Source organism: Macrotis lagotis, chromosome 8 (genome assembly GCF_037893015.1).
Source record: "Macrotis lagotis isolate mMagLag1 chromosome 8, bilby.v1.9.chrom.fasta, whole genome shotgun sequence".
Lineage (NCBI taxonomy): Eukaryota > Metazoa > Chordata > Mammalia > Peramelemorphia > Peramelidae > Macrotis > Macrotis lagotis.
In genome coordinates this window covers 149,521,641-149,548,715 of record NC_133665.1, presented here as the reverse complement: position 1 = coordinate 149,548,715, position 27,075 = coordinate 149,521,641, and the positions used below count along the sequence as shown (strand labels likewise).

The 27,075-nt window shown below is 39.9% G+C and overlaps 2 protein-coding genes across 2 annotated transcripts in view; both read left to right on the top strand.

Moving 5' to 3' along the window:
- ARL8B (ARF like GTPase 8B) overlaps nucleotides 1–20,234 on the top strand; it is a 44,895-nt gene extending 24,661 nt beyond the window's left edge. The window contains exons 2-7 of the mRNA XM_074198673.1: nucleotides 1,775–1,855; nucleotides 6,186–6,259; nucleotides 7,222–7,315; nucleotides 13,538–13,605; nucleotides 14,293–14,363; nucleotides 17,548–20,234. Coding sequence (XP_074054774.1) covers nucleotides 1,775–1,855; nucleotides 6,186–6,259; nucleotides 7,222–7,315; nucleotides 13,538–13,605; nucleotides 14,293–14,363; nucleotides 17,548–17,597 — 438 coding nt within the window. The 3' untranslated portion in view covers nucleotides 17,598–20,234. The remainder of the gene's footprint in view (nucleotides 1–1,774; nucleotides 1,856–6,185; nucleotides 6,260–7,221; nucleotides 7,316–13,537; nucleotides 13,606–14,292; nucleotides 14,364–17,547) is intronic.
- A 4,832-nt stretch (nucleotides 20,235–25,066) lies between these two features.
- EDEM1 (ER degradation enhancing alpha-mannosidase like protein 1) overlaps nucleotides 25,067–27,075 on the top strand; it is a 39,590-nt gene continuing 37,581 nt past the window's right edge. Inside the window, exon 1 of the mRNA XM_074199047.1 lies at nucleotides 25,067–25,902. Within this exon, the coding sequence (XP_074055148.1) occupies nucleotides 25,067–25,902 (836 nt within the window). The remainder of the gene's footprint in view (nucleotides 25,903–27,075) is intronic.

Below are 27,075 nucleotides of genomic sequence, written 5' to 3'. Positions count from 1 at the left end.
AATGAAGCACAAACATAAAAGAAGGAAGGAAGGAAGGAGTATCTATCATCAATAGTATAGTCAGTACCTCACTATATATTGTGTTCTGCTGCTATGATTCAAAGAAAAGTTGGGGGAGTATTTTCTGGTATCCATTTTATGGGACAAAACTTTATAATTCTGTTGCAGTCAGTTTTGAGTTTTGCTGCTACTGCTGTTCTTTTTTCATTTAGATTATTTTATTCATTATATCTATTTTCTGGGGTTTTCTTACTTCACTTTGCCTCAATTCCTGGGTCCTCCCATGTCTATGATGAATTTCATGCAGTTTTACTGTTTGTGGAATATCATATTCCATTTAATTCCTATGTCATAAATTAGAGAGCATGAATTTGGTTCTAGTTCTTTGATAATACAGACATTGCTATTGTGGTGTGTGTATATATATGGGTTAGCTATGCTGTAATGTAGAATGTCAGTTTTTTTTGTATTTCATTCATATCACTGAGTCACTTGGGCTATCTATTTTTTATCCTTTGTGCTTGGCCATCTTATAGCTGATCCTGTATGTCCTTGGGATATCATCAAATCCCAAGCATTCCCTGCGTATGCTAGGTAAATGAGAACTAACTCACTCTCTCTCTCTCTCTCTCTCTCTCTCTCTCTCTCTCTCTCTCTCATATATATATATATATATACACATACACACACATATGTTTTACTTTTACCTTTTTCTCAATTACAGATCCAATTAATCAGCAGGCATTTATTATTTACCTGCTAGGTTTTGGGAATTCAAAGTCAAAGAGGATGAGATCCCTTCCCTCAAGGAGCTTACATTCCATTAGGGGAAACATGCTTATACATTCATACTTACATATATACCTGTAAACTTATATGTGTGTTATCTTTATTTGTATAAACAAAATAATTTTTCAGTGGGGAGGCTTTAGCAATTAGGAGATCAGGAAAGGTCATCATGTTAGAAGTTGTGTTTGAAAGAAGCCAAGATGTGGAAATGAGAGGACTTTTTCAGGAATGGGTTATAATCTGAGCAGAGGTATAGAGATAGCATCAGAAAATGGATTGTTATGTGTAAAGAGAAGAAGCTAGGAGGAAAAATTAGCAAACACAAATGAAGGGGACTGGAAAGGGAGATGGGACTGGTTGTGAAGGGATCCAAATACCAGTTGATTAGTTAATTGTCACACCATATACATAACTGTATAGTAGATATTATTGACTTTGCTAAAACCAGTTATTAGGGAATCTAGGTAGTAAAGTGGATAAGAGCATTGGGCCTGGAGCCAGGAAGACCCATCTTCCTGAGTTCAAATCTAGCTTCAGACCTTGGGCAAACCCTGTTTGCCTTAGTTTCCTCATCTGTCAAATGAGCTGGAGAAGGAAATGGCAACCACTCCTGTATCTCTTCCAAGAAAGCTCCAAATAGGGCCCAGAAGAGTCAGACATGAAAGGATTGAACCACAACAAATATCAATCATTGGAATACTCTTCATTTATCCACCAGCTATTTTGTGATCTAACCCCAAGTCAACCTTGGAGAAGATTATAACTGATCTCTAAAATATTTCTTTTCCTTTTCTAAATGGGTTTTTAATAATAAGACACTCTCAAAGCAGTGCTTTTGAAAAATGTTGTTTCAAAAATAAAATTGTTATTGTTGGTGTGTATTACCAAGAACAGTCTCAGATGTAGAATGATTGAGGGAAGTTTTAATGCTTAGGTAATCTGTACAAATTCAGATTTGTCTAATACAGTTTTTCTTTTTATTCAGTCAGGTCAGTTCAGTGAAGATATGATCCCAACAGTGGGCTTTAACATGAGGAAAGTAACTAAAGGTAACGTCACGATAAAGGTATGTAAAAAATCACACTGTATTGTACTTAAATTTTCTGTTCCTTATAGTTTGGATTTGTTTCTCCCTCACCTCTCCCCTCTTTAATTCTAAAAGTCTCCAAATTATAAGTAGGTTATATTTCAAAAACTTTAAATCAGTTGCTCATTGGAAAATGTCTTTTCAAGTTACAATCTTATAATGGCTATTAGGCCATAACTATCTAAGGTAACATTCTAAAACCTCACTGCTGCTTTTATGATGTCAAATGGGGTAGAATGGAAAAGTGAGTCTTAAGTGGGATTGTGGTAGTTATGGAGGTGGTGAGTTTGCATAAATCTCAGCAGTTAAATTTGCTTATGCCTCATTTTCTTTGTTTCTTGGTGAGATCTCCTTTATTCTCTTGACTTGACAGTACAGACTTCCAAATCTATATATAGCTCTCCCTGGATATCCCATTGACATCTTAAGTCTCAAAAAATAAATCCAAAACCAAATAGATCATCTTTAGCTCTTGAAATCTTGCTCTTATGCTGATTTTTCTATTATTGTTTTCATCATCTTCCCAGTTCTGAAACTTGATCTTAAAACCTTAGTTTAGACCCCTTCCTTCAAACAAAAAAATTATTTCTTCTTTATCCTCTTTTACTCTAATTGCCAGGTCCTTTTTATTCTGTTTCTGCAAATATTCTCTTCTCTTCTTTCCATTTCTATATCCTAGTTTAGGCTTTTAGTCTTTTCCCCTAGGATATTGTTAACAGCTTCTTTACTGTCTTTTTGCCTCTAGACTCTCCTACAGTCCATTCTTCCTACCCTACCCAATCAGCTTCTGAATACATTGCACTAATTACAGTTAAAACAAGCAAACACATAAACAAAAACCCTTTATTGGTGCTCAATTGCCAGAATTAATGATCCTAATGAACTAACATCTTCCATATTCTGACTCTAGTGGACCCTCCCCAACTTCAGATTACTCTTTATTCAAATATTCTGTGTCACCTTGCTCTACTGATTGTTCTTTTCTTTATTTCTGAGGTCTTTGACAGCTCTAGATCCATGATGCTGTGGTCCCTTCTCTGAGCCTCTGCTCTTGGCCTCTTCTGGCCTGTCCCTTTTCTTCCAGAAGATGCTGGTCCTCTGAGGCAACAGATATCATTCTATCTTTAGATTTCCTTGTGCTTAATCACATTTTCATTTTTGTCTTTTTTATCCTTCTGGCGCACTATTCCTTGTTCTCACAGGTCTAAAGTGACCCTCCTGCTGCTCTCAAAGTCCATCCCCCTCCAAGATCAAAAGAAATGTAGTAAATTGGGAAACAATTTTTACAACTAGTATTTCTGACAAAGGACTCATTTCTAAAATATACAGAGAACTGAGTCAAATTTTCAAAAAAAAAAGAGCCATTCCCCAATTGACAAATAGTCAAAGGATAGGCAAAGACAGTTTACAGATGATGAAATCAAAGTGATCCATAGTCATATGAAAAATTGCTCTAAATCACTACTTATTAGAGAAATTCAAATTAAAGCATTTCTGAGGTACCACCTCACACCTCTCAGACTGGCCAATATGACCAGAAAGGACAGTAATCAATGTTGGAAGGGATGTGGGAAATCTGGAACACTAAGACATTGTTGGTGGAGCTGTGAATTCACCCAACCTTTCTGGAGAACAATCTGGAATTATGCCCAGGGGGCAACAAAAATGTGCTTACCCTTTGATCCAGCAATTACTAGGTCTCTACCCTAAAGAGATGATGAAAAAGGGTAAAAACATCACTTATACAAAAATATTCATAGCAGCCCTGTTTGTGGTGGCAAAGAATTGGAAATTAAGTAAATGTCCTTCAGTTGGGAAATGGCTTAATAAACTGTGGTATATGTATGTCCTGGAACACTGTTGTTCTATCAAAAACCAGGAAGGATGGGAATTCTGGGAAGCCTGGAGGGATTTGCATGAACTGATGCTGAGCGAGATGAGCAGAATTGTACATCCTGACGGTGGTGTGGGGGAGATGATCAACCTTGATGGACTTGCTTATTCCATCAGTGCAAATATCAGGGACAATTTTGGGCTATCTGTGATGGAGAATACCATGTATCTAGAGAAAGAATTGTGGAGTTTAAACAAAGACCAAAGACTATTACCTTTAATTTTTGGGGAAAAAAAACCTGATATCTTAATATGTAATTTTTCAATCTCTTATGCTTTATTTTTCTTCCTTAAGGAGATTATTTCTCTCTCATCACATTCAACTTAAATCAATGTATACCATGGAAACAATGGAAAAACTAACAAAATGCCTTCTGTGGGGGGGTGGGGTGGGGGGAAGGAAGCAAGAATGGAGAAAAATTGTAAAACTCAAAATAAATAAAATCTTTAAAATTAAAAAAAGAAGGAAAAAAGTGAAAAAAAATGAAAATTAGTTAAGTTAAAAAAAAGTCCATCCCCCTGCCACACCTACTATTTCCAGTGATTTTTCTGCCATCCTTCTTGTCTGTTTGATTCCTAATCTTGCAGTTAAGGTGTACACTGGCATCTCCCTCAGTCCCTCTATCAATTGCCAAGACTTCTTCTTTCTTCCACTTTTAATTTCTCTTCTGCATAATCTTCTTTCCACTTACACAATGCCTCCCCCCTCTTCTAAACATTCATCCTGCCAGTGGTACCACTGAATTTGCCTCATAATTGGTGCCTCTAATCTCCTTTCTAATTCTTCTTCCTCATTGTTGCCAAATGACATTTCTGAAACATATCTGGCCACATCTGCTTGCTACTCAGAAATCTCCAGTAATTTCCTCTTTGTTCTAGAATAAAATACATTTAAAGACTTATACTGTTGGGTCCCATCTACCTTTCCAGTTTTATTTCATAGTATTGCCCATTTTGCATTCTTCATTCTATTTAATCTTATCTGCTTGCTGGCTGTTCTCATATGCTGCAGTTCATCTTTTGCCCTGGTGCCTTTCTGGATATCTCTTTCCTTTCCCCTTCCCTGTACATACTTCTTTGTGCCTTTACTCTGTAGAGCCCCCGAGGGGAGAACTCAAGATTTACCCTTCAGGTGAGACCTTCAGTGTGAGTTGATACAATCTCCCTCTTGAAATCACTTTTTTATTCTTTTGTATATACTTTGCATTTACTCGTGTGCATGTTCTATCCTGCTGTAGAATGAGTTCCTTTAGAGCAGGCACTGTTGGATTTTTGTCTTTGTATCTCTGGGGCCTGCACAGTACCTTGAATGTGATTGATGCATAATGTATGTTTCTTTGCCTCAGTTTCTTCATCTGAAAATAAAGATAATAGTAGTACTAAAGGGTTGTGAGGTCAAAACAAAAGATAATTTTGTAAACTTCATGGCACATTATCTTATTGCTTTTTCCCTTCCCTTCCCTGTCCTTAGCCATCTTTCTGTCCCCCCCCCCCCTTTCCTTTTACCTAGACACTTAATATATGTTTGAATGGAATCACTTTGGTTTAGGACATTGGGACTCTTCTGAGCTCTCTTCTAGTTTGTTTGCCTCTTATTTTTATGATACATCTTTGAAAATTCAGGAGTCTTCTTGATGTTCAAATCCTGGTTGAGAAGCTGCTGCTCAAGTTACCCACCTTCCTGTTCTATTTGTGAGATTTAAATTTTGCTTATTGATGGAGTCAAATATGTAAAGGGGAAATCATACTGTAAGAAGTCTCTTTGATGGGCTTTTGTGCTACATTTAAGCATTGATGGGGAAGAAATTGGCAGATGACTTTGTGGGAGATGCAGTTAAATGTGAAGCTGTCAAAGAATGGTGGGAGAATCTGTATAAATACAGCTTCAAACATATCAATATGTTTTTTTTTTGTCTGAAAGTCAGTTTCCATCTTTGTGTTGGGTGGAGGTGACACTATACCATATATGTGCTTTAATAAACCTGGAAGTACTTGTACTCATATCCAGATATTGTTAATGTAGTATGAACATGATTTAATGCATTTTGAATGGCTTGTTAGGGTTATTAATCATTTTTCAAAGAAGATTCAGAAGGATTGAAATCTTTGATTTAAATTACAGAATCCTTTAGCAAATGTTTGGGAATGCTAATGATGTGAATTCTTGATGTTCCACATGGTCAAGAGCCCATTGCAAGTTGGTTGCAATGGGTGCCACCCATAGGTTGATAAAGCTATTATATCTAATGTTACTGTGTTCATAAAACTTGCAAATAAGTTTTCTTTTTGGAGGGATGGGATGGAGTTATCTTTCCTAAGAAACTGGGAAATGCTTCTGAAATTTTCTCCATCTTTTCTCTCTCTCTTATCAAAATGTTTCTCATAAAAAATGTTTTGGTCTCATTTTGGTTTAAAGATCTGGGACATAGGAGGGCAACCACGATTCCGAAGCATGTGGGAACGGTACTGCAGAGGAGTCAATGCAATTGTGTAAGTGGGGTGAGGCAGGGGCAGATTTCCAGTTTGTTCTCTTGGAAAAACTCGTTGTTTTATTGGATTCAGGCAGCAAGTATTTACTTACTCTGTGCCCAAGCACTTACTCTGTGTTGGGCTGGGCCCTGGATATGCAAAGAATGAAATGATTCCCTCCTTCAAAAGAGTTTACAAGTCCAATGGAAAGGTTCCTTCCTTCCTTCCTTCCTTCCTTCCTTCCTTCCTTCCTTCCTTCCTTCCTTCCTTCCTTCCTTTCTTTTCTTCCCTCCCCCCTCCCTCCCTCCCTTCCTTTCTTTCCCACTTTCCCTCCTTCCCTCTTTCCTTCCTTTCCAAGATGGGGACCACAAGGTAAAAATTTTTAAAAATTCATTTTAGTGAATTTTGAAAATTTAAAGTAAGAGCATGATTTTTTATTATATTTGACTTGTATTTGAAAGAAAACTATGGATTGAAAACTTTAAATGACAGCTGTGACCTTAATTGCCACTAATGGGGTACATATAAGTACCCCTGTGGGTGCTTGTACCCTAATAGGTATCTGGGTGTTGCAGTAGCTATGAATACGAGGCCTGGTGGCAAGAAGACTGGAGTTCCAGTCTAGCCCCAGATATTTTCTAGCTGTGGAAACTTGGGCAAATCATTTAACTTGTCTACCTCAGTTTCCTTACCTGTGAAATGGGGGCTAATAATAATGCCTCTCGTAGAGAAGAACAGAGGAGATGTTAATGTAAAACTTTTAAAGAGATTACCCAATGCAAAACAGGCACCATAAAAATGCTTTCTATTATTACTATTATTAAATTTTTTAGGATTGGATTTTTGCCCCAGCTCTTCCCTTCTCTGGACACTCCTATTCTTGGCTAGTCTTTCCCCCTGCCCTGAATAGTTTAGGACAATTTTTAAAGAGAATAATACTCATAGATGTTATTAATAAGGAATTTTGCCTTCAACTTCTTAAGTTACATGGTGGATGCTGCAGATCGTGAAAAGATTGAAGCTTCTCGGAATGAGCTGCATAATCTTCTGGACAAACCACAGTTACAAGGCATTCCAGTAAGTCTGAGAAGTTTGCTTTTTGATTATAATTAATGAAGTTCCCTAGCATTTGAAATGGAGCTAGATCTTCAGGAAAGGGAGAAGATGTTGCTTAAAATGTAAGGTGTGAATATAATAAAATGGAACTGGTTTAAATATCACTTAAGGAAGTATACTCTTGGAGTGGTGTGATATGTTGAAAGGCTGAAGGTAACTGTCATCTTCCATTACACCAAAGGAGGACTCTAAGAGTTAGGAGAGAGTGATGGGCAGCAGGATGTCCTAACCCGTAGTTTTCCTTGTCAGCTGTCACACACAGATAAACACAGTGACACACACACACACACACACAGACACAGAAGCTTGGAGTAATGCTTCTGCTTCTGCTCTCAGATTTGCTGCTTCTGAATCTGCTGTGGGCTGGGCTTGAAATGAAATACAGAGAATCAGACTTGGTGGAATTTTGTCCGAGCTTCCTTCAGGTCACGTTCTTTCTATGCCACTTTGGCTGCTTCGAAGTTGAGACAGGACTTAAACTGGCCACAAATAAAGGCTGTGTGGTGAGGGGCTGTTGGGGCTGTATCCTAGGAGATAGTCAAATGGGTGGTCACCCTATCCCCTGCTGTGCTGGTTAGAGATAAGTATAGGTAAAGGCATGGGGTGGGGTGAAGATGAAGAGCAGTCCGAGTTGACATTGGACAGAGCAAGATCTTGAAAGTCTGGTGACTCTATGAAGCCTTGGGTTAGAGGAGCTTTCTGTGTTGATAATTCACCCTAGAAGGAAAGGGCTTTCCAGTTCTGAAAGTTGGTGGCAGAAGAGGCTTAGGCTTGTCTGAGCAGGAGGTGAGAGCTGAGGGGGAGCAAGTGAGTCAGGGCAGGGAATTGGACTGGAATGTCAGGTGGCTTTTCCCATCTCTGATCTTGTCCATTTTCTGTCTTCTTCATGTAAAACTTTGAAGGGAGCATCCACCTAGGAAAGGAACAGAGATAAGAGGCAGGAGAGGACGAGTTGCTGTAGTCCAGACTCTAAAATGACAATATACTGTCAATCAAGCAAGTAATATTTACTAAGCACTTAGTATGTGTCAGATCTTGTGCTAAGATTAGGAGACAGGTAAAGGTAAAAACAGTACCTGCTTTCATTCTAATTTGTAAGACAAACTTGCATGTACATAAATACAGCTAAGACCCAGGGAAGGTGCAGAGTAACCTGAGAGGGGAAGGCACACTATCGTTTGGAGAGAGACCTCCGGCACAAGTTGAAGACAGCAAAACTGAAGAAGCAGAAGTGAGGAGGGATATGATGCCATACAAGGATGGGGAACATCCAGTGCAAAAGCCAGGAACTAGTCGTGAGTTTGTTCTCTGCAACCAGATCTCTATCTAGAATGCAAACGGGGAGTAATATAGGCAAAAACTAGAAGTCTAGGAAGGGATCAGGTTATGAAGAGCTTCAGATGTCAGAGAACTTTATTTTTGGTTCTAGATGCAATAGGGAATTTCTATAGTTTACTGAGTAGGAGGGTGAATTGTTCAGTCCTATGTTTTAGGCTGGTCATTTTGGCAGCTGTGTAGGGGTGGATTGGAATGAAGAGAGACTTGAGACCAGTGAGTTGGTTATTGTAATTGTCTAGGTAAGAAGTGATAAGGGCCTTCACTAGGGTAGTGACTGTGGGAAGAAAGAAGGGGCCAGGGATGAAAGGTGTGGAGAAAGAAATGAGATTAGGCAGCTGATTGGTGGATCTGTAAGGTGAGAGAGTGAGAAGTTGAGGGTGATACCCAAGGTTAAGGACCTAGGTGAATTGAGGGAATGCAGTGCTCTTGACAGAAATGGGGAAGTTTTGAAGAAGGAGGTCTTTTGGGGGGGAAAATAATGAGTTATGTTTTAGACATAGTGAGTTTGAGATCCCTCTTGGATTTCCAGTTTGAGATGTCAATAGGCACATAGTGATGTGGAATATGAACTTAGGAAAGAATTTGGGCTAGATCTATTGATCTGGGTATCATCTAGATACCCAGAGGTGATTGAACCTTTTGAACCCATGGAAACACGAGAACATAAAATGAGAGACTGGAAAAAGGGAAGTAGATTTAGAGCACAACCACAGTTGGTATCAGTGATATTGATTAAAAATTACCAAAGAAAATTGATGAGTTGTCAGAGGTAAGGAGTAGAACCCCCCCCCCCCCCCCATATCTAGGAAGAGGAAGTGATAGCAATGTCAGATACTACAGAGAGTTCAAAAAGGATCAAGAGTGAGGGAGAGAATATTTGACTTGGAAAATTGTTAACATTGGAAAAAATAGTTTCAGTTGAATAATGAGATCAGAATCAAAATTTTGGAAGGCTTAGAAGAGAATGAGAAGTGGAAGACTAGTAGCTGCCCGGTTATTTGTAAGATGTATTGAAGTTTTCTAAGGGCAACAGGGAAAAGGAAAAGTAATGGAAAGAAATGAAAGATTAGAGAACGATGTTAATGGAGGCAGTGTAATGGAGAAGATGGATTATATTTTGTGGATTGGCCTTGAAAGGGGAAGGGGCACTCTTTATTAGAGATAAGTGAAAGACAGTGGAGAATGATGTCAGCTAGATGTGAAATGAGAAGAAAAGAGGGAACTCATGGAAAATTGTCTCAATTTTTTAGGAAAGCACAAGGGAGAAGTTCCTTATTTGAGAGAGTCACCAAAGGTTATATAGTGTAGGAGACTTCAAGAGAGAAGAGAAGGTTTGGAACAATGCCTCTGGTTAATGGAATAGAAAATTGTTTAGAGATGAGTCTGATACAATAGAGTGCTGGGTCTGGAGTCAGAAAGAACTGGTTTCAAATCCTGCCTTATATACTTTTAGTTATCTAGCTTTGAACCCTTTGCCTTATCTCTTAGTGACTTAATTTCCTTATCTGTAAAACAAGGGAGTTGGACTTGAAGACTTCTAAGAGCACTTCCAGCTCTATACAGTATTATAGATAGGACAGTTTGTTGTTGCTGTTCATTTGTTTCTGCCATGTTCAGATCTTCATGACCCTATTTGGGGTTTTCCTGGCAGAGATACTGGAGTGGTTTGCCATTTCCTTTTCCAGCTCATTTTACAGATGAGGAAACTGAGACAGACAGGGTGAAGTGACTTGCTCAGGGTCACATAGCTAGTAAGTGTCTGAGGCCAGATTTGAATTCAATACTAGGAGTTTTCTGACCTGGCACTCTATTTGCTCTACCACCTAGCTGCCCCAAATAGGAGGATTACTTTGCTATGATGAGGACCCAGTTGAGATTGGATAGCATGTTTTTGTAGTGGATTCAGTCACCAGAGTTTTGTGACTTTGTTCAGTTCTGTTCAGTATCACTTGAATAGTAGCAGCAAATGAAGTGAATGGTGTGAGCAACCAGGATTGCCTTTAGAAAGTATAATATGATAGGATAAGAGATTTGAAAATGGAGATGTGGTAGGTGAAAGATGTAATGTTTGAGGAAACATAGATTTGATCTTTTAAGCATATCAGTTTAACTTATTAAACAGTGTTAGCTAACTGCCCAACAAAGAGGGACAGACCTCCTCAGCTTAGATGTGGACTATGAATATGGGGGCGGGGAGACAGACTTTTTTTTACTTTAAAAACTGTTAGTCAAATAAGAATAATTAAAAGGAAACAATATTAGAACTTTCCAAGTTGGAAATAGGTACAGTAACCTGCATTCATTCATCCATTGTAAATAGTATTTTTTTTCAAATTACATGTAAAATAGTTTTTAACATATATTTTTATAAGATTTGGTTTTCAACATATAGTTTTATAAGGTTTTGAGTTCCAAATTTTTCTTCCTACCTCTTTTTTCCTCTTCCTTCTCTAAGATGGCAAGTAATCTGATATATATATATGTGCAATAACAGAAACATGTTTCCACATTAAGTCAGGTTGTGAAAAAAGAAACAAAAAAAGCAAAAGTGAAAAGCCACAAAAAACAACAAAAAAGTTTTGAAAATAATATGTTTTAATCTGCATTCAGACTTCCTAGTTCTCTGGATATGGATAGCATTTTCTGTCCTGAGTCTTTTGGAATTTTTCTGGGATGATTTTATTTCTAAGAAGAACTAAATCAATCACAGTGACCATTACACAATGTTGCTATTAGTGTGTACAATGTCTCCTGGTTCTACTTACTTTACTCCACATCAATTCATGTAAGTCTTCTCAAGTTTTTCTGAAATCCACCTACTCATCATTTCTTATAGCTCAATAGTATTTCATTATGTTCATATATCACAACTTGTTCAGTCATTCCCCAATTGATGGCATCCCCCTCAATTTCCAATTTTTTGCCACCACAAAAAGAGTTACTATAAATATTTTTTTTCCATGTAGATCCTATTCTTTTTTTTTTTTAATGATCTCTTTGGGATACAGACCTAGTAGTGATATTACTGGATCAAAGGTCATGCACAGTTTTATAACCCTATGACATAGTTCCAAATTGCTCTCCAGAGTGGGTGGATCAGTTCACAACTCCATTGACAATGCAATGTTCCAATTTTTCCCACATCTTCTCCAATATTTGTCATTTTCCTTTTCTTTCATATTAACCATTCTGGAAGGTCTGAGATGGTTTGTTACTTTAATTTTCATTTCTCCAATCAATAGTGATTTAGACCATTTTTTCATATTACTATAAATTAGCTCCTTGAATTTAGAAAAAGAGGTGTCCTACTTGCCCTAATTATCTATAATTAATTAAAGGAATATGGAAACAAAAACTGATTGAGCAGAACAGGACCTGTTTTCAGATAAATATCTGAATTGCTTTGAGATAGACAATTGTGAGAAAACTTCTTTCATCAATCTTTGAATCTGACTTCAGTTTCTGGTCCGTATAACCTGGGTCGTTAATTAAGGGTCTCTAAATAGCAGGGAGAGAGTTTCCTAGTGATGCAGGACTAGCTTCAAACAGTACAATAAGGTTTTCTCCCAGTTCCCTCAGTTGAATAAACTTTCTCGTTAGACAAAATTTGGGTTAGAAACATTGAATAGAAACGGAACTGAGCTAGCTTCAGAATTGAGTCACAAGATGGAGTTGGTGTTGTTCACTTCTCACAATTATCTACTTGCTTTCCTGATTCCTTCAGAGATTATTATAGAGTTGATTTGGTAGACTTTTAGTTGAATAATTCATGATTGGGAAGGGAGGAGAGTGTAGACAGAGCAGGAGTGATGGCCTGGGAAATACTGAGGCATGGAAGAATCAGAGGTAACTGTGAGGACAACTAATAGATTTAGGAATAGTTTTAGGTTATTTACAAAAGGATAAAAAGTAATGATTAGATTTAAGTATGAAAGAGGAACACTTGTACAAGGTGACAATAACAAAAGTATGACTGTCTCTGTATGTAGCCAACATGGAGTGGGAGAATATAATATTAGGAACTGGAAAGATGAGAAACTAGGAAGTTAAGAGTATTGGGGGGAAACATCAGCCAGCATGCATATTCCAAGTCCTCTGGGATTCTGAGGGTAGGAGTTGTGGTACAAAGGGGGCCTGAGCTAGGGATTGACCTTCCTAAGAAAGGGGGGAGGTAGAGTGATCATGGCATTAGAATTGAGCGTACTGTGTGGAGACTGAACTTCAGAGGCATCCCATTTATAGAGGGATGGTGGAAGCAGCCATGAGTTGATTTGCAAAACTGGAAGAGCTGTCAGGATAACCCTTAAAGGATCTGCTCTGAGTATTCTCACTAAAGTCTCCAGCTCGGGATTGCTGCCCTCCTTTTCTGATTGATCTAATTTTGGAGTCTTTAGGATTATTTAGTAGTTCACATAGGTCTGCTTATCTAACCCAGGTGCATCCATAGTATACAGATATTTATTCTGTGTAATAGATATGCTCGGATTATAAAGTTATTAGCGAATACATTTCTAAGCTTGCCTAAATTAGAGTTTGATTTTATTGACTTTTATGAAAAATTCCTAAGCCAGTGAAATTTATTACAAGTAGAATGCAGAGACAAGATTACAATTTTAGAGTCATGGTAGAAGTCAGTCCTTCACCTGCAAGTGAAAAGATTCTCCTCGGAAATAACAGAATCATGAACGCCTCATCCTGTGTCAAGAGGGTGAAGAGGACTTCTAGTTGAAGTATCTAAATATCTTGAATTCTAAGTATCAAGTTCTGTAGAAGTGGTAATCTTTCTTGACTCTATACTTAAGGTATTTTCATTAATCCTTGTCCTCTTCCCCCTTCTTTTTAAAGGTGCTAGTACTTGGAAACAAGAGAGACCTACCCAATGCCTTGGATGAGAAACAACTAATTGAAAAAATGTATGTTTCCTGACAACGTACATTTTCTTTTGTATCATATTCACTTAAATTGCATTCTTTTATTGATAGCTATTTTAGCAAATCATTTCTTGACATGTTTCTTCTCAATCATAGAACTGTCCCCTAAAACAACAAAAGAATTAAATAAAATTGGTCATAAATGATAAAGTTCATACCTCTTTTTTGAAAAGATACTATTTTCTTATTTGTTAACCTGACTAAAGCTTAATTTCCCTTAAGCTAAAGTGGCTTCCTTTTAATGTGGGTTTTCATTTTTTATTTTTTTAATTTTAGTAATTTATGAATATCTTCTAGTTTTGCTTTCATTGCTCTATATCAGTTCATGCACATCTTTACTGGTTTCTTTGAATTTCCCTTAGTCTTCATTTCTTTGGGCATAAAGGCTATTTTATTCATATTCGATGATTTTTTTTTGCACTCTTTGCTGCTCTTTTAATTGTATAGAACCCTAGATTTATTCAGCATTTGTACCTGTAATGGTTTTATCCTCATAGCTGAAAATTCTGATATTTTAAGATGTTAAGAGATATTGTAGCTATTTATTTGTGTTTAGTGGTGGTTAGTAGTGGTCTCTTCATTCTGTTTTTTAACACAAGTATATAAGCAAAATTGGCCCGTCAGACTGTTCTTAAATACAAACTTATCTGTAAATCTTGCCTTTTCTAGGAATCTCTCTGCTATTCAGGACAGAGAAATTTGCTGCTATTCAATTTCTTGCAAAGAAAAGGATAATATAGGTAAGTAATGTCTAGTACTTCTTTCAGAATTATTTGTTTATTTTTGTACTCTTCACCTTCCTCATTATAGGTTAAAAGACTTGCAGGGTATTGTTTTTCCCCCTTATGAAGAGGAGACTTTAAACTCATTGACATTGAGTATTCCGTCGCTAGACTTTCCTCCTAACTATTTAAAGAGATTGTTGCATGATACTTATCGTAGCAATCTTTTTGGTGCTGTTATCCAACTGTGCTGTGTCTTAAAATAGTATTTTTGAAATAGGATTTTATAAAGACTGGTCAGGAGGAACTAAAAAATTTTCATTTGCTAAAACTGAGTATATTACTGTAATATCTTAGCACACTTTTGGAGCAATAAGCCAGAAATACCCATGAGCTTTAATATACTTGAATAATCATTTATTTCATAAACAAAAGTATCCATGTGTAGTGTTTTAGGAATGGCCCAGAGATGATTTGTTAGCCTTGTTTCTAGACTTCAGGAAAGTTTGAGCCTTTTCCTCTCATTCCATTTTTTTTTTTTTTTTTTTTTTTTTACTTTCTCGATCCCTTCTCATCTTTAACCTATAGGATAGTTTTGGGTATCAAATCTGATAGTCTATGTGAAAATGCTTTGCAAGTTACAGTATGCTATTTGTAGGGTCAGTAAGGTTTGTCTGATCCCTAGTTTTTCTATTTCAGAATCTTTTTAAAGTTCTTAAAGGGCCTTAGTGAATGAATGCCAACTAAATTTAAAACTTTTTGATCAATAGGAATGTGATTTTATTTATTTTGAGAAATGTCTCATGAGTTGCCTGAAATATTCATGTTGACTGCTTAGGACACTTCTCTTTCCCTTGGGGTAATGCCAGGAGAAACACCAACATTCTAATTTCTGTTCCACATCAGTGTAATGATTGGTCTCTTGACATTTGTCACTATACTTTCATCTTTATTCTTCATTTTAGCATGTTTTAATAACACTAATTTTATAGTGGCATATAATTTTTCATAGATTTGGGTGTTCCTATGAGATTGTCAACAATATAGTATATTTTCAGTATAATGGCTTCTTTCTGGGGATAACTAAATCATTCTTGGAGTATTATTTCTTATTAGCATGCATAACCCAATATATATCTCTATGACTTCGCCTTATTCTTCATCTTACTTGCGGACTTGTCCTTTGTTTAGTGATTATAAATGTGGGGGGAAAAAACAATTGAAAAGTAGATAAATTCAGTCATTTCACTAATATAGTCTTGCCCCATTCCTTAACTAATCAAATTCTATTTTGCTACTTATATACCTCAGTGACCTGTTGTAGCTGTTGAATAGGACAGGTTGCTTTGCTTAATTGCCAAATGAATATCTTAGACCTTCATCCATCTAAACCCATAACTTTTACTTACATGCTCACTTTTTACTTTGTATTCAGTCCTTTCAATGATCTTACTTCTCTGTCTTAACACCACTTTATTACTTTACTAGTAGATATCAATTATTATTTTGGGTTTTTTTTTTTTTTGCAAGGCAATGGGATTAAGTGACTTAACCAGGGTCACACAGCTAGGCAATTATTGTCTGAGATAAGATTTGAACTTGGGTTCTCCTGATTCCAGGGCTGATTCTTTATACACTGCGCCACCTAGCTGCCCCATAGATATCAGTTAATGATCATAAAGGTTTTAACACTTTCTCCTGCATGATAAGGGATGGAGTGTTCTTTTTACTTAAATATTCTGCTTGATAGAAATACAAACATGTAGATACCTGGAACTGGAAAGGGGCCTTAGGGATCATTTAGTCTCACCCTATCAATTTGTGGATCCTAGGATCAGATCTCTAACTGGAAGGGATCTCAGAATCTACCTACTGCAGCTCTGTCATTTTATTGATGAAGAAATTGAAGTGCCTACAGGGAAAATGACTTGGTTAAGCCCTTAGCACACCGACTCCAACATGGGAGGCATTTATTAAAATACTTGCTGACAGGCACGGGCTGATTCTTTGCTCATGATCCTATACTGAGTTAGTGCCTGATGCAAAGGATGTAGTCAAGGCAGGCACTCAGGAAATTCTGGTAACTTGATATGCCCCTTAAGTGCGAATTCAGTATTAGTTCTTAAGAAATGTTTTTGAGTGCACTCAAGTCTTATTACATTGCCTATACAGTCAAAGAACCTGAGCGCATCCAGGGAGCCTTTGAACTCAGTAATCAGGGTTCTGTTTTGAGATCTTGATGTCACAGATAATACCCTGGGCAACTTTTCTAGGGAGTAGAGATAGTACTTAGTTCTGAAAATGAAGTCTTGGCTCATAGTCTTTAGGATACATCCTCAATGTTTAGATTTACCATTTGATGTATATGGTCTGCAATTGGGCTCTGGAACAACCTAGGTCCTAGCATTAGACCTCCTGCAACATCCAGAAAATGGAGAAGCTTTGTTAGGTTTTTTTTTTCCTTGCCCTCTACTTTCGCTCCTCAACACATTTTCTATTTGTTTTGTATTTATTTATCTCTGCACAATAGAACATAGCTACTTAGTAGGGTATTGATACCATTTGGAGCTGTCATGGTTGAGATACTGCTGTTGGTATTTTGAAATATTGTAAAAAATAGGTTGCAAAATTGGAAAAGGCATCAGAGAGGGGAAAGAATGTCCTCCAAACTGTAGGCTAGTGAGTTCAGTTCCTGGCAAAATTCCATAATGTCTTATTAAGGGTTAGCTATTAAACATCTAGAAAAAACAAGTCGTGATCACAAAGAGCTGCCTCTGACTCTTGGTAGGGCATGGGGGCAGCTAAGTGGTACAGTCAATAAGAGCACTGTCCCTGAAGTCAGGAGGATCTGAGTTCAAATATACAGCATCACACACGTGTGACCTGGGCAAGTCACGTAACCCTGATTGCAAAAAGAAGAGTGGGTCGTCCAGCCTAACCTCTTCTTCTTGATACAGTGAGGCTTTGGAGGATGACTTGGCAAAATGTTTCAAGAGTCTCCCAGTCAGCATTTTATATCTTGTTTTGCCTCTTGCTTCATGTTTCTAAAAGTTGAGTTCAGATGTTCAAGCTAATTTAGGTTTGATTTTTACATCTTTGAGACATTGTTCCAGTGTTCCCATGCTTACCTCTTACTTTGTATTCAGTCCTTTCAATGATCTTACTTCTCTGTCTTAACACCATTTTTCTTTTATCCACTTAGACATCACTCTTCAGTGGCTTATTCAGCATTCGAAATCTAGAAGAAGCTGAGGTCTTCACCCTCTGGAGCCCCACCCCCTACCCCGCTGGCTGTGATCCCAGACTTGTCGTCCGTTCCTCTGACGTGCTACCCAGAATATGGTCCTTCCTCCATCCAAGAAATGGCCTTTTGTCTGAGTTAATTTCTCCTGTGCGCTGCTGGAGATGTGTATCCTTCACCTGTCACAAAGCATCACCTAGAGTTGTCATGATAAAGTCAGCACAAAAAAGGCTGCTCCCCAACAGCCCCCAAGAGCTGTGGAAAGCTGTCTTGATCATCTGAAATCAAGGAAATTGCAGATTTCAATTTGGCTGATTCTGGCCAGATTTTTATATTGATTTTCAGCAAGTGTTTATGATATTTAATTAGATTTCAATAGCTTGATACTGAGACAGCATGAGGATTCTAGCTCCACCTACAGTATTTAGAAACCTTTTAAGCCTGACTCCTGTGGGATAGAAACCTAATATTGTTTCTTTCTCTTATCTCACACATGCATGTGAAATATATATATATTTTTAAGCCATAGAAATGGAAATTGTTTGCAAAGGGAGCACAAAAGGCTCGTTAAGGTCAATGTCACCATTTCTCTTCTCTCCTGGCATCTCACCCAGGGATTTTTAGAGATAAACTATTTTCTGGTGATGCTTAGTAGCCACACAAGTAGTGGTTGTGAGGGGGGGAGAAACTAAGGCATACCATTTTGTAGCTGTCCAGATCATTACTTGTATCTTTTTTTTGTTTGTTTGTTTAACTCCTTTTTAAGGGAATGGGAATTGACTTTCCTCTAAAACTTCCAAGGTTTTAGAGCATTCCAGTCAAATAAAACTTAAGAAGAAGAATGTTACTGCTCAAAGCCCTATGTTTTTTCTATCTCCATGTCAATAAGTCAGTGCTGCTGCATGACTTTCAAACTATTGAATTTTCATATCCAGTCATAATAAGACTTTCAGCACAAAAGGAACCTATAAAAAATGGTTTTTTTTTCTCTCTGATTTCAGGCCTGGCAACACTGCCTGGTTCCCCCCAGACATCTTGGTTATTGTGACAACTCTAGACCTGTTTGCTTTTGTAATGTAATCATGCGCCACGTTGACAGGTTGTAGGACGTCTGAGACAGAAGTGTCTAAGCACAAGAGAGCTGATTAATTGATCCTGTTAATTGATTCACTTCTATAAGGTAGAGATGGGTGGGTTAAAAACTAAAAATGGATATGTTTTTGTAGCTTTAGAGATCTCCATATATTTAAAGGGACACACTTGTTAATTCTGGTTCATTTGTAAAATATTGATGTAGACCACTGTAGGAGATAAAATTCTCTGGTACACCTGCTTATGTGTTGCCTCACACTGTGTGTGATTTTTTTTTTTTAGCAGCACTTAAATATAGACAGTGCATTTCCAAAATCGTTGAGCACTCAAAAGTGTGGTCAACAATGACTTCTTTTAATGAGTACCCGTTTTAATTTATAGACTGCCATGGCCTTAATATTCTGTACAAACTACTGCACCATGTTGCACAGACACTACTTGGTTTCACTCCATTTGCATTTTTTTAAAAGAGAAAAATTGGGGCTTTATGAAATTGTCCTTTTTTTCCCCCTTAAAGCATGTTGCATACTTCCCAGATGATTTTGGCGAGGTGTGGGTTTGGGTAGGGGTTCGGGTTCTGTTAGATATGGGGATATTAACTTGCTGCTATAGTGGAACATCTTTAATGTTCTCTATGAATTGCAACAGTTAATTTAGCAACTTGCTTGTGCCTAAAAGGAGGAAACTGAACTATAAAATGTGTGAATCTCTTTGTGGGGACCAGGTCACATTTTATTAACTGACCTATAGCCGAACTTGAAGTGTTTGTGTCAAAATCATTGCTTTTCAGCATTTTAAGGCATCCAGACACTACTATTACCAACTGTTTCCCTGTGCATTTATTAACCTTTGCATGTGAAAACTTACATAGTTACTGAACTTTGTAAATAAGTGACTTTTTTATTTAGGTGGATGCATCTGTCTGTTTACTGCATTTCTCAGCTTAATTCAATAAACTTGCGTTTCAAGGGTTGTATTAGCAATTTTAACTTGCTGAATTGTTCAAAATGTGAATCATGATGGATGATGCTGACTTTATTGAAGAAAGGATGTAAAGACACGGTTAACACAAGGTCCAGAGATCCAGGGTTGGAAAGATTGTTAGCCCTCCAAGAAATTGGGTTGTAGGCCAGTAAAAATGGAAATAAACCTTTTAAGATATATAACCCATCAAACTGGTACTGTGATTTTTTTTTTTAGGCTGTTGCTATTTTCTTTCATCTATGTATTATTGCTGTGACTTTGAATCAAGAAGTACTCTGAGCTGCAAACTGAGTGGTTTGAACCACATGAGAGGTTCTTAATTTGGAGTCTGTGGTCCCAATGGATTCATGTATAGATTTGGGGGGGGGTGGAGGAAGGGGAGGATGTCTTTCTTCCCTCCATCCTTAACTGAAATCTATTATTTCCCTCATTTATTTTAATCCATTCTGATAAAGGATCCATAGGTTTTTCCAGACTCCCAAAGTAATAAACTACTAGTATTTATGCAGTGCTTTGAAATTTATATAGTTCTTTACAAATATGATTTTATGGGGTGGCTAGGTGGCATAGTGGATAAAGCACCGTCCTTGGAGTCAGGAGTACCTAGGTTCAAATCCAGTCTCAGACACTTAATAATTACCTAGCTGTGTGGCCTGGGGCAAGCCACTTAACCCTGTTTGCCTTGCAAAAATCTGAAAAAAAAATGATTTTATTCTCACAACACATAAAAAAATTAAGGTTCCTCCCAACCAGCTGATCTCCATGATCCCTCCAATTTCATTCTGGGAGCTTAAGCTGTCTAATGGATTTGGCCTCACCAGGCCAGATGGATACTTCACTGCAGCTGTTTGCTGATAACTAGTAAATATAGCCCCTTGTCATTTCATATTTAGCGATTTTTTTTTTTGCAAGGCAGTGGGGTTAAGTGGCTTGCCCCAGGCCACACAGCTAGGGAGTTTTTAAGTGTCTGAGGTCGGATTTGAACTCAGGTACTCCTGACTCCAGGGCCGGTGCTCTATCCACTGCGCCACCTAGCTGCCCCTATTTAGCGATTTGCAAATGTTTTGTAAATAGATGATTTTAGTACTTGTTGGTAGCAGAAACTATTTAAAGTCATGAAAACAGCTTCCTGGTATATTTTATCTTATCTTTGATATTCCTAGGAATTAGCTTTCAGGTTTGTCAAACCCTCTACATAGAGAATTTTTTTTTTTTTTGCAAAGTCACACAGCTAAGTAAGGGTCTAACACCAGATTTGAGTTCAGGTCCTCCTGACTCCAGGGCCAGTGCTCTAGATTCATTGTGCCACCTAGTTCCCCTAGAAGCTATTTTTTTTAAGAAGTTTTAAAAAGTGAGCATACTATGCTTTGCTTTGTATTCAGACTCCATTTTTGGTCTGGATTTAAGTGGCAGTTTCATAAGAGATCTCTCAGGATTGTTCTTGATCACTGAATTGCTGACAGGAATTCCTAGATGATCATTTTACAATGTCAGTGTTAAAATGTATAATGTTTACACAGAATCTATTTTGAGATAGGTGCTATTATTTTTACAAATGGGAAAAGGGAGGTCCAGGGAGGTTGCAACTTGTCTGGCCTTAAACAGCTACTTTGTGTCTGAGGTTGGGCTCCCTGTCTCCAAAGCCAGTGTTTCATCCTGTATTCCATAACTCATCTTAGGTCTTAATTTCCTTACTTACATAACATGACAGAGTTAAACAAGGTAACTCTCGAGGTACATAGCGACTTCTAAGATTCTATAATTTTAAAGTTTATTTTCCAATTAAGTGATATTAATTTCCCTAGAGACATTTGTACTATATCCTGGGGCAGAAAATAGAGTAAGCCACTTGTTTTAAGAAATTTCTCTTCACTTTGTCAGGATTTAAAAAGAAAAACCTAAGCAATTAACCTAGGCTGCTTTATTTCAATGTATCTAGCTTTAAACCCTATCATGAGTAAATGGATGGGGGGGGGGAATCACAAGTATATATGTATTGTATAATACTTTAACTGACTTTGTGGATATTTAGTGGATGTTTAATTTGTCTATTATTTTTTAAAACTGTTGTTTCTTCCTGAGTAATGTGCTCATCCACAGCAGATCCACATGGAATAAAGTGAATCTTGTAGTTCAAATGGCTCAAGCCCTTTCACTGTAATTTATAATACAGAAGGCAATGAGAACAAAAGGGAGACTGCAGGTTCTGAAGAATACATTTCACTGAAACCCTCACTTTTGAGACTGTTCTAGAACAATGGGTAAGAAAATGCTTGGTTTCAGAATATCAGAGAGGATAAAATAGATTTCTGTTTGTAGTATGGACAGTAGACAATGGACTGTAACTCAAGGTGTTGTCTACCATAACTGGTTCAGCTAGGTTTCTTGTAACTTTATAACCTCTGCCATTCCTGAATGTTTCACATCAAGTCACAATTATATAGCTCTCCTCTTTCAACATCTAAAATTGTACTTGTACTTATACCTCTGTCCTTCAGAAAAAGTTTACCTGATTTCTTTTTAAACTATTTAGCCACAACTTAATTATTTTGAGAACGTTGTGTTGCTTTTACTCAGCAAGCTCTTGGCTTTTTCCTCACCATTCAAATTAAGGCCAAGTAAGCCACCTACTTAAGTCCTCTTCAATAATGCTTATGCATTACTAAGCACCAATTAGCCATAGTTATCATTTGCATAGGGACTACTAAAAAAAAGACCTCTTTTATTGGTGTATTTTTGCTTTAATTTCCTCAGGACTTGTAGAAAGTAGTGCAAAGGAGCTTAAAATTCACATTTTTGGAAAACATTTAAAAAAGAAAAAAATTTAAAAATTTTAGAAATAAAGTTTTTGTCAGTGAATTAAAAAAAATAACTACTAAGGTTTGCAATGTGTCTATTTTATCTCATTTAATCATATAGCAACTGATGTCTTCTGCTAGGATGAATTTTCATCTTTGTAGGACTGTTAAGTTCTGCCTGAAGCACCCAATCGGGATGGAGTTAACATGGGTCCAAGATCTTTTATTTTATATGCTCAGAAACTTGCCTTTCTGAAGTAATCAGACTTTGAGGAATGGGTTTGTGCTAGCCAAGTTCATGAGACGAAGATCATTCAAACAGATTTCATTTTTGCAGTTCAGACTCTTGTACTCCTAGCTAGCAGGTGTGCCCTAATTTTGGTATTAGCTTCCTGTAAGTTGAATTGGGTGATTGAAGCTTGTTTGATGAGTGTGGCCTCCAAGCCAGAGAGGTTGCATGATCTTAAGAGGTACTTTAACTGGGCTCTGATTAGCTTTAGGAATCATTGCCATTCATTGTAGAGAATATTATTCTAGTAACCAGGGTTTCTCTGGTTCTACCAGTTGATATATTCTTTGAATAATGCATTTCATAATTAGATGTTTTGTGCAACTCATTAAAGTATGCTAGGTAAATATTGATAAATTCTAACTGACTTTGCTTCATGGTTAACTCATTAAATTAAATCGTAGCTTATTTTCCTGGAGTTTTTGTACTGGGAAGAAGACCCAGGTCTCCTGATGTTAAAAGATTAGCATTTATATCTTATGTTGTCCCATAAAACTTTACCAGCAGGTAGGTGGTGCAGTGCATAGAGTTCTGGGCTTGGATTCAGAAAGAACTGGGTTCAGATCCAGCCTCAAGTAGGTATAAAATGTGTATTGGCAAGTTGCTTAATCTGTTTGCCTCAGTTTTCTCAGCTGTAAAGTGGAGATCAACAGCTTGGTTGTTTTAAGGATCAAAATAAGAATGCCAATAAAGCAGTGTCTAACCTCTAATAGGCATTGTACAAATGCTAGCTCTTATTACTTGGGTTCTAGTTTTGGTTCTGCCACTTTGATGACTTGGAAAAGTTGTTTAACCTGTTTCTTATTTTGTAAATTTAATACTCTCACAGTCAAAGAGTTTATAGCTAATAATATCCATTTTAAAAATAATTCTTGTTGGCTTCAGTTTCAGAAGCCTGTATTTTCAGACTTTGAACCTAAATTCTGAGGTAGTAACTAGTTCGGGTTCTGCAGAGTACTATTAGTTTTTTTTTTTTTAAGGAATACAGTCAACCTTTATGAATTACAAATGAAAAATAGTTCTTTTATTCAGTTCTGAGGGAGCATAACATTTAGGGTTCCTTCCCTGATTTTACAGAGAAGGAAACTGAGGCCCTGAGATACTAAAATGATTTGCCCCAAGTAGCTATAGAATTCAAAACTGGATCCTCTTTTTGCAAATCCAGTATTTTCATATGTTATTGTTTAGAGCTTGGTCCTCTGGTGAGGATAGGCCCTGCGTCATTAATGTATATAAACTGCTATGTTTCTCTTGGGTGCTGTTTACATTTTAAGTTGCATTTCAGTCAGTCACACCATAAAGCATCCAGCAAAAGGCATGATGATGCGCTTTAAAATCCCTGGCCTTTGGAATTCTAGCAGGGGCAGCGCCTACAAATCCTGGGTCAAGAGCCTTTCTGACACGGCCTCTGTTTCCAGAGGGGTGGGTGTGCACTTGGTGTCATAGTAGGACATGCTTTATTATGGGACTGTAATTGGTACAACACAACCCACAGAAGAATGTGCTTTGCCCTGCCAGTCCTATGCAGCAAAGCAGCCTTTGAGCCCCAGGGTGGGACTGGGCATTTCCTCGAACCGCGCCCCATCATCCCTCTTGTAATCACCTCTTAAGCTTTCAGGCCAGGGTTCAGGGATGCAGCCTTTCTGGCTTGGGAGGTGGTTACACATCTTGGACAGGAGGAGACATGAGGGACCCACTAATTCACTAGCTTGATTCTGCTGAATAAGATAATGATTTCCCCGAGCTCCTGCATGCATTTGTCCTGCCTTCAGCCTGGCCCAAAGGAAAATCTTAGTAAATGTGTGAAATGACTCTTAACACATAACTTAAATATCATTTGTTTCTTAGCTCTAGCCTAATTTTTTAAAAAGTATTTGGCTTTGTATAGAACATGATGGTCATCCAGTGGACCTTTTTTATATCACAGGTATAAAGAGATGGTTAAGTGGCTTGCACAAGCTTTCACCCGGGCAAGTTGGAATTGAACCCAGGCCTTCTGGGTGGAGAGCGATGAAACGGCATTCAAGCCTGGATGTAACATTTCAGTTTTGTATCTTGTCTTGGGGGACTGAGCTTGGGCAACAGTAATATCAATAACCCACATTTATAGTGTTTTAAGGTTTGCAAAGCACCACGTTACGTATCCGGATCTGGAGTCTGGGAGACCGAGATCAAGTCTTGCGTCACTTGGTAGCCCCGTTTGCCTCAGTTTCTTCAGCTGTAAAGTGGGGATGATAGCATCTCCCTGTGAGCCTCGTTGCCGGGTGCGCGAAGATGCATTCGCGGCATCCGCACCCGGCGCAGTCCTTCCTTTTCCATGGGCTCGGTAGCCCCGCCTCCCCGGGGGCGTGCCTCCTCCCGCCGCCGCCATTGGCCGGGCTGCCCGAGTGGCTACAACTTGCCACGACAGCCCTGTCCCGCGTTCCGCCCCGCCCCGCCCCGAGGGGCCGCGCTGCCCTGGAGGGGGCGGGGCCTGGCCGGCCGACCGACCGGCGGCCGGACCTATGAGGCCCGAGGGCTCCCGGCCGGGCCCGCCCCCCGCGCCCCGGGGGCGGGGCGGGGCGGGGCGCCCGTGCGCGCGCGAGTCCCTGGTTGGCCGCGGGGCGGCGCTTCCAGGGGAAGTGTCCGGGCGCCGTCGGGCGGGCGGCGGACGCGGCTCGAGGGGCGGCTGGGCGGCCGCTGCGGCCTCGCGCGCTCGCTCGCTGTGTCGCGCTCGCCGGGCCGGCGGGGAGGCCCCGCGCTCGGGGAGAATGCCTGCGGAGCCCGGGCCACCATGCAATGGAAGGCGCTGGTCCTGGGGCTGCTGCTGCTGCGGCTCGGCCTGCACGGCGCGCTCTGGCTGGCCCTGGGCTCCTACCCGCGCTTCCCCCTGGGCCTGGCCCTGCACTACCTGAGGCGGCCCCCCGCGGCCCGGGCCGCCGCGCCCCCGCCGCCGCCCGTGTGCCCGCAGGCCTCCTGGGCCCGGGCCGCGGGGGGCGACGAGTACGAGCGGCGCTACAGCGGGGCCTTCCCGCCGCAGCTGCGGGCGCGCATGCGCGACCTGGCGCGGGGCATGTTCGCCTTCGGCTACGACAACTACATGGCGCACGCCTTCCCCGAGGACGAGCTCAACCCCATCCACTGCCGCGGCCGGGGCCCGGACCGCGGGGACCCGTGAGTGGGGGCGCGAGTGGGGGGACCCGCGAGTGGGGGGCCGGGCCGCGGGGACCCGTGAGTGGGGGGCCGCGAGTGGGGGGCCGGGCCGCGGGGAGCCGCGAGTGGGGGGCCGGGCCGCGGGGAGCCGCGAGTGGGGGCGCCGCGAGTGGGGGCGCCGCGAGTGGGGGGAGCCGCGAGTGGGGGAGCCGCGAGTGGGGGGAGCCGCGAGTGGGGGCGCCGCGAGTGGGGGAGCCGCGAGTGGGGGGCCGGGCCGCGGGGACCCGTGAGTGGGGGCGCCGCGAGTGGGGGAGCCGCGAGTGGGGGCCGCGGGGGCGGGCCGGGCCCGGGGACGGCCGGCCCCGCTTGGCCGCGGCGGACCCCGGAGGCCAGGGACGCGAGGCCGTGGCCGGGCGGCCCTCGGGGCCCCTTTCCCAACACTTCCCCAGCCTTTCTCCGACGTGGAGCCGCCGGCACCGCCCCCTCCCGCCCCCAACTTGTTCCGGGCACCCCAGAATGAGCCCCTCGAGCCTGGTTCCGAGAGCCCCTTTTTCAAGCCCACGAGTCCTTCAGCGGCCTGAGGTTCGGCCTGACCCAGCCACGTCCGTCTTGCTGCTAAGCCTTCTCTCATTTGGGGGGGGTAGTACGGGAAAACCTTTTTTCCGTTGCCAAAATGAATGTTTTATGTTTACTATCAACATTTCCCTGCTGCCCTCCCCGTAAAAGGCAAGGGATTAGGAGTGAAATGTGCAGATAGTTTTGCTTGATTTAAGTTGGGATAAGATTTTGGCTGAAACGTGAATTTGTGGGCCAGTATTGACTTCACAGACTTTTTGATTCAGATCTTTAATTCAGTAAACCATGATTCATTGCATCAACCAGCTTTATAAAGTCCCCACTCCTTGCTGGGGTGTAGATGTGTTAGACTGAGGCGGAAGGAAGTAGTTTACAAAGACAAAAGCTGAAGTTCCTATTCTTAAGGAACAGAATATCTTAATACCATTTCCCTACCCTGTTTTGCAGATAGCTCAAATTGAATTTTTATTCAGATAAAGTGGGTAGAGGAATGGGCAATTACAGGTTAGTATTAAATACATTTAAATAAATTAAATAAGATTAAGTAAATTGAATTTTAGTCCAGGTTTTGCCAGTTAAGGAGAGTGATATTTGAGCAAACCACTTGTCATTTAACTT